The 19,595-nt window shown below is 43.4% G+C and overlaps 2 protein-coding genes across 2 annotated transcripts; one reads left to right on the top strand and one right to left on the bottom strand. All coding sequences in view use genetic code 11, as the record gives it.

Moving 5' to 3' along the window:
- Positions 1–271: 271 nt before the first annotated feature.
- Positions 272–12,971, bottom strand: EGR_07679 (Intersectin-1; the record flags this gene model as incomplete). The annotated part of the gene is made up of 24 exons (XM_024496928.1): positions 272–449; positions 686–860; positions 934–1,107; positions 1,279–1,362; positions 1,401–1,489; positions 1,564–1,886; positions 1,956–2,411; positions 2,485–2,691; positions 2,762–2,834; positions 2,873–2,976; positions 3,048–3,187; positions 4,329–4,760; positions 5,753–5,835; positions 6,005–6,126; positions 6,799–7,113; positions 7,182–7,407; positions 7,484–7,716; positions 7,778–7,880; positions 8,327–8,613; positions 8,992–9,517; positions 11,379–11,535; positions 11,586–11,649; positions 11,699–12,369; positions 12,926–12,971. 24 exons carry the CDS (start codon positions 12,969–12,971, stop codon positions 272–274), a joined length of 5,268 nt encoding a protein of 1,755 aa, XP_024348633.1.
- A 4,416-nt stretch (positions 12,972–17,387) lies between these two features.
- On the top strand, positions 17,388–19,038 carry EGR_07678 (hypothetical protein; the record flags this gene model as incomplete). Its single annotated transcript, XM_024496927.1, has 2 exons — positions 17,388–17,459; positions 18,886–19,038. The coding sequence occupies 2 exons, from the start codon at positions 17,388–17,390 to the stop codon at positions 19,036–19,038; spliced, it is 225 nt and encodes a 74-aa protein (XP_024348632.1).
- Positions 19,039–19,595: the final 557 nt, after the last annotated feature.

The following is a 19,595-nucleotide window of genomic DNA, read 5'->3' as shown; positions in this document are numbered from 1 at the left end:
TACCGAGATTAATTACCTTCTCAGCTTGGCAAATCAGCGTATGATAATTGTTCCTGGTTTGTGTGGAATTCGCTGATATACCCAAACGACGATGATGTAGTGTATTCGATATACCATCTCATGATAGTCAGTAATAAATGTCAAATTATGGTAATGCTCATGACCGACGAAAGGGCACATAAATACAAGGACACAGAAAAAGTACAAGGCGACAAAGAAAGAATGTTGAGATTGAAGTAACCACAAAACGCGCATACATCCACCCACATCCCTACTCCGACTTCGGTTTGCCAACACTCAGGCGGTAGATGATGCCATCGCGGCCCGGATCCATGTTCCAGAGCCAGCAACACACCACCCAAACAACCGATGCGAAGACCACGACGAACCAGAAGGTCAACTGGAACCACACCGCATACTCAGGATCCACCTCAGGCCCTACGTTGATACTTTCTAGCGATGGATTTGCCTACAATTAGACGTTGTATTTATTGCTTATAAGCAGGAATAACTCTTCAGCCGCTATTTTAGCACAGGCCATGATAAATAATACGGAGAACATTTTTACAAGCAAACCAAAATAGCAAGATGTTTCCAATCAAGAACTCTATTTTAAATAAACAACTTTTAAGCTTCAAGTAAAACCATAAAAGATTCTCCCAAACAGATTAGTTTCGCAGATCACAAATCTTCATCTCCCAGACAGGCCACATTTTCTGTAAGACTGAAACTGACAGTGATTGAGGCACCCATAGCATCAGAGTTGGTTAAGGTGAGTGGCAAAATGATTTTCCAAGTCTCACCACCACGACAATGCTCCACAATTTCGGGCATCTGAACCTCCGCTTTACCCAACAGTTCTACGAAATAAAAAACACGTCTACCGAAGCTGTCTGAGTAACTAAGATGTAACATAGCTGGATAAGGCAGAACCTGCCGCGGAGGAGGCGTTTTTACTGTAAACATATAAGGTGACGACGTCACGGGTAAGGTCCTTTACAGTGAAACGCAGTGAAGAGTTCCATTTTGGCGAGCGTGTGCTTAGAATGACGTTTGTGCGTTTGGAACGAAGACATACACTCGCCTCGCAATAGGGCCAAGGCAGCTCTAAAATGTTGCAAAAAAAACACCCCAACTTCAAAAAAATTACTGTGGGAAAATTAAGGGAGCTAATTTAAAGGGCCAAGCAGGGCGAAAAATACCAGTCATTTTATTATTGAGCCACACCAAAAATCTTTAACTATAAGTAGGGGAGATATTTTGCAAACTATACCGTACCGTCTTCGTTAGGGCCAAGCATAGGCAAATCGGTTGCCGAAATGACAGTCAAATTCATAACAGCAGCGAAGAAAGACCCCTTGCCTAAAGGCAGTGGTGATCAGCAAAGTGCTTTGACATACCAATATCCGAAAGGAAAGGATTTCTGAAGAGGTTCAGATAACGCTGATACTCCACTGCCGCCTTGCGTATCTCTTGCAGCCACATTATCCTACAATGTCAAAGTGGATACACAAAAGTGGTGTGAAAAACGTCTGTTTAAATTCTTTTCCTGGCTTGACTCACTTCAGTGCTTCAGTGGGCGCGCGGACCAAAATTCGGACATTCGGATCGCCATCGTCGGTGATGATGAAAGCAGTAGGCTCGGCACTTTCGACCACATCAGCAGAAGCACCACTGAGGTTATTGAGACTAAAAGAGTGCTGACGCAGGTTCGCCAGAGAGAGACGTTTGGATCGGGTCTCCTTGGTAACCTTAGCAATACCACTACCACTGCCTCCACTGACAACACTTGAGAGATCAGCAAGACTCGAACGGGAAATGGCATTGTGGAATACGGAGCGGCGACGCTGTTTTGGAGATACGGAAGCAGCTGTGGTTACATTGATCTGCATTGAAAATCTATCATTGAAGTATTCGCACCAATATGAGATTTTGGATTAAAGGAATGAACAAACTTGAGCCAGAGATATGGGACGCCTATAGGTCTTGAAGTTCGCCTTGACCAGAGTAGCGTCAGGTTTCAGAGGAAGGGTGAAATTTCCCGATGGTAGAGCACTTGCTGAGAGATTGACGGGTTGAGTAAGGAGGAGCATATCAGTGAAGAGGAAGGCGGTAAGTTCCTTTCGTGATTTCACCTTGAAGAGTGTGCCCGAGAGCAGGAGCAACCGACGCCGACGCTCACCTCCCACTTCAATCTCCATTTCACCCAACCGCTTGTCGTCCTCGCCACAAATACCTAGAGACGTGTTGTCGCCTTCAAAAGTTACGTGATCTTGCAGCCATTGAAGCTGAGTAAAGGACTCGCGATTTCGAATGGCTTCATTGCATGCTGCCAACACTGTGGAGGCTAATTCAAATGATTGCTCTAAGTTGCTGCGATCGGGATGGTTGGCTGGGGTGTATTTCAGCAGCTGCAGGCAAACAGGGAATCCTGGGGTTTAAATGGACTTTCAAGCATCATCCTCAAGACAGAACAAGACTCACCTTTTCAATGAGGAGTTTGTACTTGGTGATGCGTTGCATTGGTTTGAGGAAGTAGCTAGAGAGCGGCATGGCCTGGACTCGCATGAAGCGCTCACAGCTGTGCAAAAATGTACCCACATCTGGTTTCTCATCACAGAGCTTTTGCAGATTGTTTAGGGCGAGATCTTGATTAGCACAGAACTCGCGATACACCATGCATTTGGGCAGCTGGCAAAGTAGCAAAACGCCAGAAGTAAATACCATATTCAGACGGTTAGGGTTTGCAAGTACAACTCACATGTCGAATGAGAATGTCACCAATAACATCATTGTGACCCCTCTTCAGATGTGTTTTACGTTCCTGAAAATCTCTAAAAAAAGCAGTCAAGTCGGTTGAATGGTGACGTACTTGTTAAAAGCTTCCGAGATATCACACAGAGTTGTCCATTTGCCAAAAATTTGTACAAGCCTCCTTTCACTCACATTCAGCTTCTTCAAGCCCTCGATGATTTTCTATCCAATAAATACACTCATTGTTCATGCTTAAAGGCAAATATCATGATGTTCAGTAAAAAATAACCGACCTCCTTGACCTCGACCAGATCTCTGAGGTACTGACGTTCAGTTTCGATGAATTCAAGTATGGTGTTCTGCCGCGTGGAACGGGTGTCCTTAGCGGCTACCACAGTCTTTCTGCTTGTTGCTCTATCGCCTTGATGGGCAGCTAGAAGGCGCACGATGGGTGGGTGGGAGGGGATGCAGGAAAAGGGAAGAAGAAAGTGACGCTGCCATTGACACTAGTTTGAGGTGCTCAATTTGAGCTTTTTGCACCAAATTTACATATTTGCTATACGTATTCAGTCACAGAAATTCTAAGTACACAGACTCCGGTCATAGCAACCAACTAGCTTTATTCATTAAAACTTTACCTGCTTGAAGACACCCATTCTATCCGTCGGTAACAAAAGGCATAAATAAAGTAGTGGAGTCTTTAAAAAGGGAACAAATTCAGCCAAAATGATAAGCAACATAAAGAGTGCGCAAATAAAAAGGAGTTATTGGTTCATTACCATGAGTGCAAGAGCCAATATATAGCCAATCATGAAGTTCGTTTAGATAACAGACTCTAATGGAAAAAAGGATAAACATGAGCCACAGCGGAGCAGAATGCCGCCTTGCACATGATGTTATGAGGCCTCCTCGAAAAAGCAGCAAATAATCGACAAAGACAATTCAACCCTTTTTGATATGAGCTGATCAAATTGATTTCTGAAGATAGTTGATTGCTTTACGTTCACTCCAGGGGAGGAAGGGACCATAAGTTGAGGAAATCACGCATTCGCCTAGGGTTACTGATTTAACGATTAGCCAATGAAAACAGGGGACCAAGAAGCCCAACCTCTACTTATATTATAGGGGAACAAGTTGGTCATTTTTTCACGTTCCATGTTTTCTTTTAATCGAGTAAAACCACCAATGGAGAGGAATAAGAGATTAAAAGGAAGGAAAACAGGATAGCGACAGTTCTAGAGGCAAACAAACAGGTACAACATCGCAAGTAAGCAAGCAGGCGTGCAACAGACAAAACGCACCGTTTATGTTAGCGATTGTTGGTGGTTGTCGATGGTGTCGTAGATACCAGAAGAAAGGCAGAGAAAAAGAAAAACACACTATTGAAGCTGCAGACCAAGTCTCAAATCAAGAAGCGCAGTAAGCGGGTATTAAGGTGTTAAGAAACAAAGCCGAAGCACTTACCTTTCAGGGAATAGGGTAGGCGTTATAAAAAAAGTTATGGATGGAGAGGAATGAAAAGGAGAGAAACAAATGGATACTGGTCGATTAGATACGCAGTACAGCAAACTCACAAGGTTTTGAGACGACACCGGCAGTGGAGGATGATGCAGTAGGGGTGGAAACAGCAGTAGTAGCAGTGTCGGGCTGAATGGGTTTGACATAGTTGACAGGGAAGAGGCCTTCAACACCGGTAGACTGAATGCGTCCGCGCCACCAGCCCTCCTCCTCGTGCGTCAGAACCTCGATCAGTGCGCCCTCGGGAAAGGTCATCTCATCAGGTTGACAGGCCTTGTATGCAAACATTGATTGCACCATAGAGGCCAAAGCAAGATCTGCCGACGTTGTTGTAGTTGTGGAAGTGGAAGCACATGGACCGGAGCTCTGCCGTTCAACCTCGATAGTGGAAGGTGGAGGAGCGGCAACAGCTGCGTCAGCCGCTAATTCCTGAACCACTGGCGTTGGTCCCAATGCAGGTTCAATTGATGCTGCAGCTGTCTGGTTTTCTAACACCAGAGAAGTGAGGATTGATCACAAATGTAAGTAACGCTAGCTACGAGTTCCACTTTTGTCACACTTTGCCACTATAAATAAAAGCGCAATTGAAGCGTCGCTTTTATTTTGGTTTATTTTCAGCACTTTATTTTCTGATGTGAAGAAAAAGTGGCATTCTATCCCATAGTTCACGTCTTGCCACAAGTAAGTTTGAAGGTGAGGCCTTCTATTATCTTGCCAGAATAGGACTATCTTCGGATTACATCACTAGATCTATCTTCCCAAATCGTTTCTAGGGTATTTTTCGCACACATTCCAATTGTATCAAGTGGGAATCTCAGTCGTGATTATTTCGACTTTAGTAAGTGAATAGTTCTCTACACAACATAATCTTCCAGAAAATTGAGTCCTGCCTTAAAAATGTGAAGCAGTTAGTGGGTCGCTTAAAAATAAAACAAGTAACCAAAGGTAAGGAGCAAACTGACAATCTTTGAAGCATATTGTTATCTGTTGATAATGAATTGGGATGGGGCTTATTTAAGTAGAAGCTCCGGCAACGTTCTCAGATAGTGTGGGCGTGAATGAAAGATCTTAACACGCGAATCTTAAATAACTTTAATCAGTAGCGCCACGCACCTCTTCATTATTAGGAGAAGAGAGTCTTCCTGAACGTGATGCATCTATCATTGAGTAATTCATCACCAAAACATTCTTTAGTCAATTCTGGCGGTACGTCCTGTTACCTCACCCTTTCCACCTACTGCACAAGCAGCGTGACAAGAAGTTTCTGCAGATAAGAAACCGATTTAAACTCGGATTCCATCCATCTAGTTCAAACAACATTGCACAATAAGGTTGCAAATACGAGGAAGATAGTAGAGAGCACAATCAAGAGTACCGATGGACTGACGTATGGCTAGCGCTTTACGGTGCAAGCGTATATGCGATCGCATGCACATTACAAGTCCACACGCAAATGACACGTCATTGCGGTGGGGCGTACTGCGCATCACACAATTCTTCCTGATCACTTGATCTCGTCTGTGATGATCTACGGTATCCCTTGAGACCTCATAGAAGAGCGAACTTTATAAAACAAGGAACTGTGCAGTCCTCCAAAAATGGACAAAATTTGCTACACTTGTATTGAAGACTACTTGCTTCAAAAAAGTCTATCAACCCATAAAAACATCGAGAGTATTTAATCAAATGAAGCTCAAAAATAGTGACAAGAAAGTTATTAAACACGGAGTACAAATATTGCAATATGAAGTTAACACTTTTGTTGGTTGTTAACTCACCAGAAGCATTGTTAGCATTGACCAGACGAACATAATCAGCCGGAAACCATCCTATTTGTCGATCCTGACCTCGTAGCTAAAAAAATGGGGTAGAAGAATAGGACTGTGAATGTAACCCGCTAGCAATGCCACAAATGCTACTTTGAAAAGAATAAGTAGCTAGACATGCACAATCGATTTGACTATTATTTTTGCTAAATTATTGGAACAATCAAGGCTAAGGGGCCGCGCAAATTCGCCAAACTAGAAATGCAGATACACACAATCTTATTAGTGATCACAATATTCGAGCTTCGCTACTAGTCACTCTTTCCCCCCAATCAGAGTTCAGATTATTCACCGGTCGGCGTCACAATGTTGGGGATTTTGAAAATGGATTTACTTAAATAAAATCACTTCAAGAAGTAGAGAGGAAGTGGGTAAAAAAATGCAATGATACAGACAGAAAAGATACGAACAAATACAACTAAAACTACGGGGACAGATCGAAAAAAGGGAAGTTTGTCACTGGTGGATGTGTGGCCTCTACTACACCGGATTGGAGTGACAACGCTGAAATAAGACAACAAAGAGGATTGTGATGATAAATAACAGCCAACCCCATACAGGGACTAGGAAATATTCACAATATGTATAACATCGCATCAGAGTCGAATAGGGGCATAACTTGTAAATAAGCAATTTGGATAACAACTCAGAGTCACATTAACGAGAATTACTTGCAAAGAAGATAAAGTGGAAAGCACACCTGGGTTTCGCCCTCCCACCAGCCATTGGAAGATCGTTTTCGGATCTTTACATACTGACCCGTATTAAGAGAAAGCTGTTCGCTGCTTTGCGCTATGAAGGGTGTTACTACAACGGCTAGCTCCGGCGTCTTAGACATTGTGATCATCGCCGAATCAATTTCCACTTTCTTCTCATTCCCCTTCTGCTCTTCTTGATTGATGAAAACAGTGGAAGACGGTGGTGATGGTGAGATTTTAGCACTTCTCTTTTCCTCAGTTGGAATAGCGAATGCAAAGGTTTGGGCAGTTGTTCCGCTTGTGGTTGACAGTTCTGTCTGAAATGGGTAACAATGACATCAACACAGTAAAATACATAGACCATGCAAAGCCCCCGATTACTCACATCAGGTTGCAACTTCTGCACGTGATTGGCTGGGAAAAGACCACGCTGACCCGTGCGCTGGGAGACACCCTCGTACCACCCATTGTTGTCCACAAAGACGTCAACCTTATCGTCGATTTGGAGGCTCAAATCTCCTAGCAGCTTCGCCTCGAAATCGTACAACGCCAAACAAGTGAAGAGCGGTTTTGCCCCATTAAAAGCCATCGGTGTGTCCTCCACGAGAGGGCTACACAAAAGCATTCAAAAAATAAAACGATGACAAAGGCCAAATAACCCCTCCGGAGAGAGGAGGATTAACGTACAGAGAGTTGGGCTGATGCACGGGTCCTGTAAAAGCAGGGAAAGGATTAGTTGAGGCGGTGGCGGAGCTAGTGGTGGTGGGCAGAGCGAAGGGATCGCCAGTGGCAGCGGGTGTGACCTCATCGACGTCGGTTGACGCCTTCTTCACGTAGCAAGCAGGTACGAGGCCTCGACGCCCACCCATTTCACCGTACAGCCAGCCTTCGCATACCTCGAACGGCGGGTTGATGAATATCTGTAAGAGGAGAGTTATTCAAGGGAAGCTCAACAAATTGAGTCAATACTCCACAATTTACCTGGATCTTATCGCGTTCCGCAAATGTTAGTTCATCTAACCGTGTCGCAGTGTAGGCATAGAGGGCAGTGTAGGCCTCCGAAGGTCCTGCATCCAGTGCCGTACTATAGAAAGTAGAAAAGCTCTCATTGAACTGAGGAAAAGGCTTTGTGTGCTGTAAATAGCAAGACTGTATGGCTCAGTAGCGGCAACTCGTTGTTACTAGCTTAAACGCACGACGGGGTCAAAAAACGGCACTGGGAAGCAAAACAACTAAAAAGTGCTTTTGGCCGATTCATCGTGCTTATGGTGGCTATAACTATACGAAAAATTCAAGAGAGAAGTTAGAGTGGGGTGAGCAAATAGCCTTACAGGAAAACAATGGTAATGGTAATATTGGCGGAGTGTCCCTGGGTGATTCAAAACAAAAGCAATGGTGATCGACAAATATTTTAACAAGGGTAACAATTTAAAAAGGGAAAAAGTAGTAAAAATAAACATGGGCAATAATGACTACTGCTTATCTACAAGCTACTTACCACTTCAATTACCTTTACTGCTAAAGACTCACCTTGTGATGCTACTAGCAGCGTCCACATCATTCTGCTTCCCAGCTGTTGCTGCCGCAGCCGCCGCTTCATGTTCCTTGTGGCGTTGATGTTGTTGCTGACGGTAGGTGCGACGTCGCTCCAATAAAGTTGCCAGCAAAGCGTTCACCTCAGTAGCAAGGAGGGTGCGCTTCTTGGCCAACTCATCCGCTGAGTGTCGATGGCTCGCCAGTGTCTGTCCACCACGCAACACCTCCGTCTCTAGCTGTGCCAGTTGCTGTTCCAATTGACGCTTACTGTCTTGAACTTGCTACAATGAAGGGGTGGAGAAAATGTAAATAAGTGGTCGCTCTGCAAGTGCCCTTACCTTCCACTTAGTAAGGAATTTATTTCCAATGAGATTTGTAATGTGATAGTTCTAGGAAGTTGTATTGGGGGGGGAGGGGGGCAGATCAAGTAAAATGTGTACGTGCGACCATATACACAAGAGAAAAGCAAAGAGCAAAAGACAAGAACAAGCACAGATGATTCTAACAACTGTGGATGCCCAGCTTTCTGCACTTCCAACTGGACTTTAAAAATATTAACGCTACAGCAATGAGACTATATCGATGCTACAGCAACTCGCGAATAAGACAACTCTGTAAAGGCGGTATAAATCCCAAACCATAGGAGTGAAGCACTTCACCTTAAGACTAGCCCGAAGAGTCTTCTGCTGCTCTGTCGTATTAGTAATATCAACAGCAACAGAGGGTGGTGGAGCGAGCTGTCGCTGCAACTGCTCATCCTCCCTCTGCCACCGATGCAGTTCTGCGCGCGCCGCTTCCACATGTTCGGCAAGATCGCGGCATTCGCGTTCCACCGTATCACGTTGCGCCGCCAAGTCGAGAATGGCTGTTTTCTGTGCCTCCACTTCCGCCTGTGCCGCGGTGACACGTGACTGTACCGCCTCGCGCCGCGTCGTCTGCGAAGCCGCCGACTCCTCTAGGCTCGCGCGGTGCGCCTTCGCCTGCTCCAGAGCCTGAATCTGGCGAGCGCGCTCCTTGATGAGAGCCCCCACTCGTAACTTCTCCGTATCCAGAGCACGCCGGCGCAACTCCTCACGCGCTGCCTGAAGGCGCGCGGTCGCTACTTCCTGTCGACGAGCCTCCAGGGCGCGTACTCGCTCCGCTTCTACCTCAGCTTGGCGTTGACGCTCGCGTTCGCGTTCCTGCCTATGCAGGTAGAAGGATGAGAAAAGATGAACTCATCCACATCTATTTCAGCAGGATGCTAGGATGTAGGGGATTTGCGCACCTGCAAAATACTAATACTATCACTTCTTACCTTCTTGTCTGGCTAATGGGAGGAAGGTATGTGCTACAATGAGCCAACTCGAATCCATTTCGGTGAACCGCACAAATATTTATCTTTGTATTAAAAAGGGAAGTGTGTACGCCTGACAGATTCTAAAATTGAGTACCACTCAAGTGAAATTATGCATATTTCTCGGAAGTTTACCTCATTGGCTATGCAGACATGCCATAGAGAAGAAGAAAATATTGGTCGTAGTGTGGAATAAAAAATCTACCCAAGAGGAGAGAGTCAATGCAAGTAGCATTTCTGAGAACGTAAAGCATTTCTTAACAGTAACGGCAATGACAGTCTATTTGTGCACTTAAGTACGGCACAGAGATAGGCAATTTGTTTGCAAGATCTGGTTGCCAGAAAGTCTCTAACGTCAATAACTATCTGTAAGTTTTGGGGAAATAAAGCTAGCGGTTCGATCTGATCGAGTGAATACGAATTATCCCATCGTGAGGATTTCGTAATGACGGCCAAAAATTTGTAATAAAAGAATACCTTCGGTGTACCATTTAATTGTTCAGAGCAGTGTCGTTGCTCTTCATAAATGCTAGCTCCAAAAGAATAGTGTTTGCCAATAGTGGCTAAGAAATCCTGGAAGGGTGAGTGCCGTCTGTTAAAGAATTAACCCCATTTTAAGGAGCGGCAAAATTCACTGAGCCGGTAACCAGCGCGCACGCAAGCGCGCACGTGTGGGTGTTAGTTTTAGTTCGTGTGAAATTTCTTTTGGTGAGCCTTCGTTGATTCAGTCTAGCTTTATGGGCTCCACAAGTTGCATTCGTAATCAATTTCCTCAAGATAAAGTAGACTTTCCTAGCTGATATTAGAACCAGGCTCAGGAGATTTGCCATCCCTATGCTCTAGTTACTAATGTAACCCTTTGAAATCCACGACACCACATACGCCACTTCACTTACCAAAATCTTTGCCCATTTCCGGCACTTTTTATGGGGTATCATTTCAGAAATAAGTGGATATTTCTTCATAAGCGTATTATCAATAACATTTAGGTGAATGTTTTTCGTGAAATATGAGGAATTATAAAGTTTAACCAGGCTAGGGCCAATTCAATGCATTTGGTTCTTTACAAGACGCCAAAAGTATTTCAAAGTTTGTGATCACTGTTGACTGAACTGCAGACGTAATAAGCTTTTGGTACGGAAATTTCAAGAAATAAGTTTTAAATAAGGCAGTAGGAAAACTTCATCTCACACCCCGTCTTTGAATAGCTCAGTTGTGCTCCTGACACTTCCACCGAATTGAGACATAACTTTAGCATTCACTCAACAATGCTGTAGATGTGAATTTTGTATTAATGGGTGAAATAATGAAGCAGACGGACTTAGCACCATGCATAAAAACCACCGCAAAGGATTGAAATCAACTAAAGTAACTGGTTCTCGAAGGCGTATCTTTCTAGTATACTTTTTATTGTGAGTGCAATTTTATGATACAACTCCCATGGTTAAACACACTTGCTATTTGATGTGCCGATCCGTTGTTTACAAGGGTAACTTCTCCGTGCAACCAAGGTTAGACATAAATCAAGTTGTGCGACCTTGCAACGAGACAGAAACGTTAAGTGACTACATTCGTGTGGACCGATGCGCTTATCTGGCCTTTCATCAATAAAAACAAAACGATTTCACAAGGCTCATTGCATAAAAGTGGCCTATTAGCAAACACATGGATTTGATAATGATTAAAAATGCGCAGTTAACGAAGACGCACCGAATCTTCTCCTGTTTTTCTGATTCAAACCGGGCTTGCTCGCGCCTCTGCTCCTCTTCTTGTCTCAACTGCTCCGCTAAATCCTGTTTCCGTTTGTCCAGTTCTGCTTGACCCAGCAGGAAATTTTGCATTCTCTTGTCCTCAAACGTCATTCGACCTGCACACGAACGTGCATTTATTCGTTCCCAAATTCAACGAAATACTTACCCTCAGACTCCTCCTTCTGTTCGCCGTCAATCGGAGTCAATTTAGGAAGGTCACCTTGTTGAGCCTGTAGTAAGGAGTAGGGTATAGTATGGAAATAATGAGTGCAAACGTACGAGAGACGACGGCATGAGGGTAAGCGGCAACGTAGAGGGTAGTCTCCGACCCGCCAGCACTTGATCAATGAGATAGGCAGCGATACAAAACTCCTCACAGGTAAGATTACCATCCCTATCCACATCGGCGAGATTCCAAATCGCCGCTAACTGGGAGTGAGGCAGGTTGGATTTGAGAAAGATACCCCGTGCCTCAACACCAGTTAGATAGCCGCGTTTATTGCGGTCGTTCTGGTTGAATTGGAGTTTATACTTGGGACGCAAGGCGGCAGAAATGCTCCACTCGCTGGAGTCAATCTGGCCGGCACCACTGCTACTATTGGACGTTAAGGTGGTAGGTGGATTAACTCGATCAGGAAGAGTGGGTGGGACAAAACGTTGTGGCTCCTGTAGTAAAGAGGGCGGGAGTTGAGAGGGAAGGCCGTTGCCTTCAAGACACTTCTTGATGAGAAACATGGCGATGGAGAACTCTCTGCGATCCAACTGGCCGTCAGCGGTGAGGTCCGCCAGATCCCAGATTTTGGCCAGAAGTAGAGTGGGCAATTTAGAGTGTGCAAAGAAGGTACGCGCTTGCTCACCGGTTATGTAGCCGTTGATGGGACGCAGGAACTGGAAGCGTTCGTCGTGCTTGCAGCGATCCTCGTAGGTGATCCGCCAAGTATTCCAGTCATCTAGTCACAGAGATAAGAACAATCGACTAAATATGTTGATTGCAAATAAGAGAAACAGAAGACATTTGGCATGAAGCCAAAATATAAGATGCTCAAATAATCCGCATCTCATTAGCACGCGCATATTACAGAACAAGTGCAAAATATATGCTCATAAGAGTCACACAAAATAAGTGCAGCTAATGAGTATGAAAAGTGTAACTTGAGTAAATTCCCTCACGGCTGTGTATGTGTCACATGAAAAATACATTAGCAACAGAGAAAAAATATTACAGGATTCATACGCACTCCAAGAAAAAAGGTAGCGAGCATAACCAACGGCATCAAATACAACAGGACAAAAAAAAAGTAAAACCGGCTAGTTGAAATTGGAACATGTACACTAGTCAATTAATGACGTTAGATACTCAAAATAGGAAGCAGAACTGAAAATTACCGCGGAACTCATTCAAAGATTATTAAGGAAACACTCCTAAATAAGGTTCATGTGAGAGTAAAGGAAATACAATAAGTGCCACAAAAATATGAGTGTCTTACTCATTTTCCCAAAAAACACCTGGGAAGAAATGGACGGGTGACCAGACCGAAATATGCGCCACCATGAAAGGAAAGTTTTAATGATGCAACTCCTATCAAGCAATATTTTGCAGCAGAATGTAAAGTAAACACGAAAAAAAATTGCGGAAGTTGTAAATATTTGTTTTTAACCCAATAATTAGGTTGTTAAAAATGAGTGTATGACTGTGATTCTTGTAAAGTGATTGACACCAGTTTATTGATCGTGTTTAGAGCGAAACAAGTTGCATTAGAATTTAAAACTGGTACGTAAACTACCTTTGAAACTTAAAAACCATTAAATCTTCTTAAAGCATTGCAGCGTGCACAAAATTTTGGTGATTTTTAATGTGCTCGCAGCAATCTTTTACTCAAATTCATGTACGACTGGGAAAATAGTAACGAAATTCCTCGTCTTCAAAAACAGGGTTTAAAGAAGTTTTGACTTGTCTCCTTTCATCCAAGGAGTAGACTTTGCTCTTTGACACTACTTATCCCCCGGTGTGATACATGGAATGGCTCTCCACCTGATAGTCGTCTTCTGTTCTTTATTAGCCAATTCGAACAATGATGACATCTCACATCTCATACCTTGCTCTTATTAGTTACATCACGGGAAAGAAAGTGTACTTCCACGTGCATACACATACTCCTTCTCTGCTTTCTTCGACCTCTCTCCTGTGACAGAATTTAATGCCAAGTTATGGAAGACAGGAATCTGCACCAGCGCCAGTCACGGTCATAAACGCGTCTCTTGTTTTTTACTAGCAGTATTTTTGCTGAACTTTTCCAAAAAATTCTTCTATAACGAATGAAAAGGCGGATATGCATAAGATATCTAAACCAATATTATTGTACGAGCATCCAAAGTCTTCAATATGTTGTGCTTCAGAGAACCGCCTAATTTGCTATCAGCTCGACATGCTACCCAGTGGTCATAGCACCAGTAACTTAGTTATGCATGGGTTGTTCTGTTTAAAGTGTTTTCTCGATCTCAATCAAAATTAATTATTTTCTTATTTCCCCATATATTAACCCAAGGGATATCTAGTGCTTATCGTGAATTCTGTTGAGATTCTACACATGCACGAATGAGGCGACCCAAGAACGTTTCAACTAGATAATATCGCCAAAAATGGAGTAACTGCTTATTTGGTGCTGAAGGAGAGTAAATCAGAGGGTGTTCATGCCTAAAAACGGCAAGAGATTATACGAATGGGTCAATGTTACCCACAAAACCACGGTGGCCTATAAGCTCCGTACTAGTGTCAGCACTTTGCACATATTTGGGAAAGTGGTTTGATTTTGCCACGGCTACTAAGTCATATGCCTCAGTTGCTACAGTTGACCTCCCAAGAGGTACCGTTGTTCATAGCACGGTTAGTGAGGTCGCACACGAGTAGATGGATAAATAAAAAGAAGCACTTGTTCTTCATCACACAATTCCAGAGTGTAGATGTGGTCAGCTTCCCTCATAGATAGAAAATAAATCCACTTAAGGATCACTCCATATTGCTGATATCTGTAGGTAACTTTTCCAAGGAAGCCAATGTCCCAATAAAAACTCCCAGGGAAGGATATGTCAGTGGATGGAAAATGGAATCTACTCACCGCTGTAGACAGGAGTACCTGACTTATATGATTCTTCATGTGCCCAAAACTGTCTTATCTATATCTTCAGGAGCTGACCCATTAGACAGCACTGCGGCTTCTTTTAGACGTGGTTTTACAACACAAGATGCTATATACCCCGCGGACCATCAAGATCTCAACCGGACTAATCAAAAATAGGGCTTCCGAAAAACGCTCCCGCAAAGTGATTACAAGTGCATATAAAGTGTGTCCTCACAGATTCGGGTACGTGGGTGTCAATTCGGAGACGTCAACAGGCGTGCGAAACAGAGAACACTTTACAATGTCTAGGAAATTACATTTTAATTCATCCTAGATACCGGTTCTAGCGATATATCTGTAGGTGTTGTATTCTCACAAGGTGTTAGAACAGGGAATGACGTGAACAACTCAGTGACGTTTTGATGTGAAGATTCATAGTTGTGCAGTTTTATCGTGCAGTATAGGAATGGGACGTCATACAAACCCACTGCAAACGCAAAGTAATCATAGGGCAAATCGTCTAAATTCATTTAGCACGACGGATTGACATTTGCTTTGAACGATTGGATTCTGTTATATCAGGATTAAACTGGAGGACCGAAATGGGTCGTGCAAAGAACAATAGGAGCTGGAAAAGTGATTTCTCTGACAAACGCTATCAGTGAACTTTGGGCACTCAAGCTATCCGTGTTTTTCCTTAACCCAGCACTGCCTGCGGTAAATTCAAAGACCTCTTGTCCCCCTGGCCTTAACACTTAAGTTTATGCCCACAAGGGCTCATTGCTATTGTTGGTTCTATACCTACCACGGATTTAAGAAATGTGAACATATTTGCAAAGAAGGAATTCCCAAGGACCAAAGATACGGAAACAGGAGCATCAATTTCCCCTTACCAATGGATCTGGCAAAATGTAATCCTCGAGACTGCACCTAGTGACTACAGTGCCATATTCGAAAGGCAGATAATGGAAATTATATTAATCTTAGGAATGAGATGTTGTGAAACCTTATAACACCTCTTCCTTTCCCCGCAATGGAGGCCATCATGAAAAGAATCATTCGAGTCACAATGAAGCATAGTCTCTCATAACATTATGCGACGCCATAGAGGAATGCTACGAGGTGGATGTGAAGGCGAAGGAATCCCTCCAGCTTTCAAAGAAGCAATTGTTAAGAAAAGCATTGATGCCAAGACTCAAAACAGCAATGACACTATGTAATACATGCTGCATTTTCCTACGTATTTTGGATCAAAAGACCGTCAGTTCAACAAACTCGAAGCCATTAAAGTCTTTACCGGTGCAAGAAACCCCTATATGTCCCATAATCGTTGGTCACATCCACGTAAAAATAAGTTAACACTTGTGATTTAAGGGCTTTATTTTAGTACTCTCTTCACAGAATATTAAAAATGTGGACGACGACCCATTCCTCTCTTCATTTCTGCCACCTTGAGCCGATACTACAGTCCCACAAACACGCGTATGTAACTGACCGAAGTAGTAACAGTAGTAATTATGACCCAGTCGTGGTATCTGCAAGCTGTTCATTAATTGCTTGATTTACATTTGACCACAGACACCGGAAGAGCGGCCATAGAGGTCGAAGTGCCCTCCTTAACGGGTGCTAGAATAGCGACAGAACCCGTGGCGATGACAGTGCCAATGGGAAAGGGTCAGTTCCGAATGTAAAAGGCAAAAGCGGAAAAACCAGCTCAATACCGTGTCGAAGGAGGTATTTTCGCATCAAAGAAGCCTAAAAATGCAGCAAATTCTTTTATTACGCCTGGAGATGGCTTGGGATTCTACGCCTGAGTAATAATTTGGTTGATTCCTTCATTATTAGGAGGTCTAAAAGCGCTGAAGTATACCTTTACATTATTGAGTGCCAAAATTATGACGCCTACATTTTGGCGCGGTCATTTCAGCAGCGGTAATTTGACAAATTTATAGATGACCAAAAGAAAAAAGTACTTGTTAATTACTGCATTATAATGCACTGGAATGAGATTTAACCGGAAAATGCCCTTAGATTCTTTTAGTTCTAGAATTTGGGCTATGTTTTTTGAACGCGATTTAAATTGTTAGCCCGAAAGGGGTTTTTTATTCGTTTATTTGTTTATACAGGTCAGGAATTACACGAAAAAAGAAAGTTTTGCAATGTACTGGCGGTTTTATAACTTTTGCATTCTATTTCTATGCATTATAGAATGCGTAACCTACTGGATTACCACTTATTTGTAGAACAAATTTGTTGTTTGAATGTGTGCAGTTGGGACGCAAGACAAATCATGTGCTGGGTCGCATACTTTGCCGTCGACTGTTGGGTTTCGGCGCGGGGTTCGTCTTTTCCCCAAGCGATGGGTATTCAATCTGTGGGTTTCTGTTTTCCTGCACGAGGTCTGGCAGTCCACTTCAAGACCTTATCTTCCCCTCCTGTTTTGATACAGGTTGGTCTTTCTATTTCAATCAGGGGTGTTGTACATGAACGCTTTTGCATTTTGCTATTGCTCTGATCGTTGTACACATCTAAAATGTAGTTGTCACGTATTGCGGTTTTAGTCTGCAACATGCTCACAAACTATTGCCAGGGTTCCCTGGGTTTTTATAACACAACAGAAATGCATATTATACGGGGTGCGATGGAAAGACGTAGTTAGGACGCTAACACATGTGATCCTACTTTTTTTCATTTTAGGCATGCCTCTAGTCGGCGCCTTTGGAAAACAGCGAATTATAACTCGCCACGAGCATGCAATGCTTTGATGCTCCGTCTTAGTACCCGTGAGATTACCTTGTCGCCTAGGTAGGAAAATTGTGATTCGCTAATTGGTGTCATGCGTTGTTGTGATGGCTGTGGTTAACAAGTCGGGATGCGCCTTTGAAGCTGCCCCTGCAGTTGCTCTCTTGTTCGGCGGATGGGTATGTCTCCGTTTTGCTTTTCCTGGTTTGCTGGCCGACTTGAAGATTGAGGGGTAGAGAGATGTGGGTAGCTCGTCTCCTTGCAATCGCTCTCTACTGTTTGTCCATCGGCCAGAAATAAATCGTGCCTTTTTCTTTCCCTGCTTTGCAATCGAAGCAGTGGTATACGCAGGGGCCACAGTCTTTTAAAATAGCCTCTTTTTACCTGTACCTTACCCTTAGTCTGTAAGAAGACTAAGGACGCTTGTGCTTCTCTGTATTCCTGATTAATGAGCAGTGGTTACTGGGCGGTCGCGTAGTTCATAATGCTGGTTTTCATGAATTCAATGGGGCAATACTACGTAAACGCAGGTGAAATTTGGTGTGTAGGGTAAAGATTAAATTTATTGGTGGAGTGATATACAATTAGGGACAGTTTGACGTAGTAATTTTTTCATGTATTTATATGTCAGGCTAAACTTTCAATGCAGTAAATACCGATGACAAATGTGGGATTCCACTCATAGTACATGAGTAAGACGTGGTCGATAGCTCTTTCATTGGCCCCCGTTTGTTTTACTTTACTGCAACTTCCACAGTGGTTGAAGGTGATTAGTCCTAGTTTGTTTTTGCTGCTCTTAGCTGAGCAGTTTAGGTGGACAATTTTCTGCTCGTTTTCACTTTTACTGTTAGGCTGCCGTTGGCGCCTAGCTTCAGTCAGAATTAATGCAACCTCACTTGATTGTCACTAGTACTCTCGGATTCACCTTTTTTTTCACCACTGGAGAAATTAATTCCACGTCCTAAATGGTAAAATCGAATATGTGAGGAAACCTCATGATGGAATATAGTTGAATACCAACGTTCAAGCTGGTGGATAATGGGTTCTCCTATCAGAAAATCTTTCAGATTCGTTATACCGCTTCAGCGAAAAAAGGTCAGAGATAGTAAGGTTCCTTGTAGGCTTATTTACCTTGTTTTTTGGGTATTTTCGCAAAATAGTACTTACTCTATAGTATAGAAAAATATTTTTTGTCTTGCATTTTAGCGACGAAAATGACGGCGGACCTTTGCGGATATTTCAGACAATGTGATGCCTGTGTCAATGTTTTCACCCAAATATAGACTTGTTCCCTCAGCCATTGTCGTGATATGTGGCTTTGGCATCTGAATGTCGATAACGTCGAGTAAAATTAATAAATTGAGAAAGGTTTCTCAATTTGCGTAATTTTAGCATCCCAGCTAGACTAAAATAGGGATGGGAATTTGTGGGAATTGATCAAGGGGTGAGTGGTCCCTGTCATTGCCAGACTGTAGTGATTCGGTCTTTTGTCTATGTTGAATCGCACCAGCTCTTCAGTCACCATGGTTTGTGTTTTCGTCTGGGGGCGTAACGCTGCAAAGCACCAAGGGATTTTGAAATACGTATCCGTTATGGTATTTTTAGAGTAATTCGGATATCTACCTCACTGGATTCTTTGAGAACGGAGCTACTTTACCCGTATTCATCGGAGGCACACTGGGGGTCCACGCGCTTAAAATCTCGCCTTTAGGCACTGTTGACCCTCACGTAGCGTCCTTCCCATTGCTCAAGCGCTAAACGTTTGACCGATACTGTTTATAGGATGTTAACTAACTCCTGGTCAAGGTGGGGTAACCAGGGAAAGTTTGTTAAAATCTCGATTGATACGATATGAAAGTTATTTCATCAACTGACTGTGCTTGTGTCCAAATAAGTGAGGTCTCGTGCATTACTTTATATAAACACTGGAGGCGTTTGAGTCGAAGCCGGGCTTGGTTTTACGAAGGGTGTCCTCTTGTGCTCCATTGCCTTGTTCATGTTCATGACCGTGTTCATGGGCATATGAGACGATTCTTGGTGGAAGTGGTGCAGTTTTGCATTAAGCCCTCCGTTGAAGGTGGAGGGGATGTGCTCAAAAATAGGCCAAACAAGAATACGCCAACAAACTTGCTTGCGAAGGTTCCCTCATTACAAAGGATATGTGTGGAGAGAACCCAAGACGCGCCCCCTTTCTACTTTCCACCTCCAGCGAAAGTTAAGCTTCCGTTCACCGGAGTAGAGGTTTTCTAGAATGGGTTCTAAAGAGGGCAAGGGAAAGGTCGATGAGGCATTTTGTCTGCAATTTTTCCCTTTGG

Source organism: Echinococcus granulosus, assembly GCF_000524195.1.
Source record: "Echinococcus granulosus chromosome Unknown EG_S00084, whole genome shotgun sequence".
Lineage (NCBI taxonomy): Eukaryota > Metazoa > Platyhelminthes > Cestoda > Cyclophyllidea > Taeniidae > Echinococcus > Echinococcus granulosus.
The sequence above is the reverse complement of the archived record's forward strand: the minus strand, read 5'-3'. Positions and strand labels throughout refer to the sequence as shown.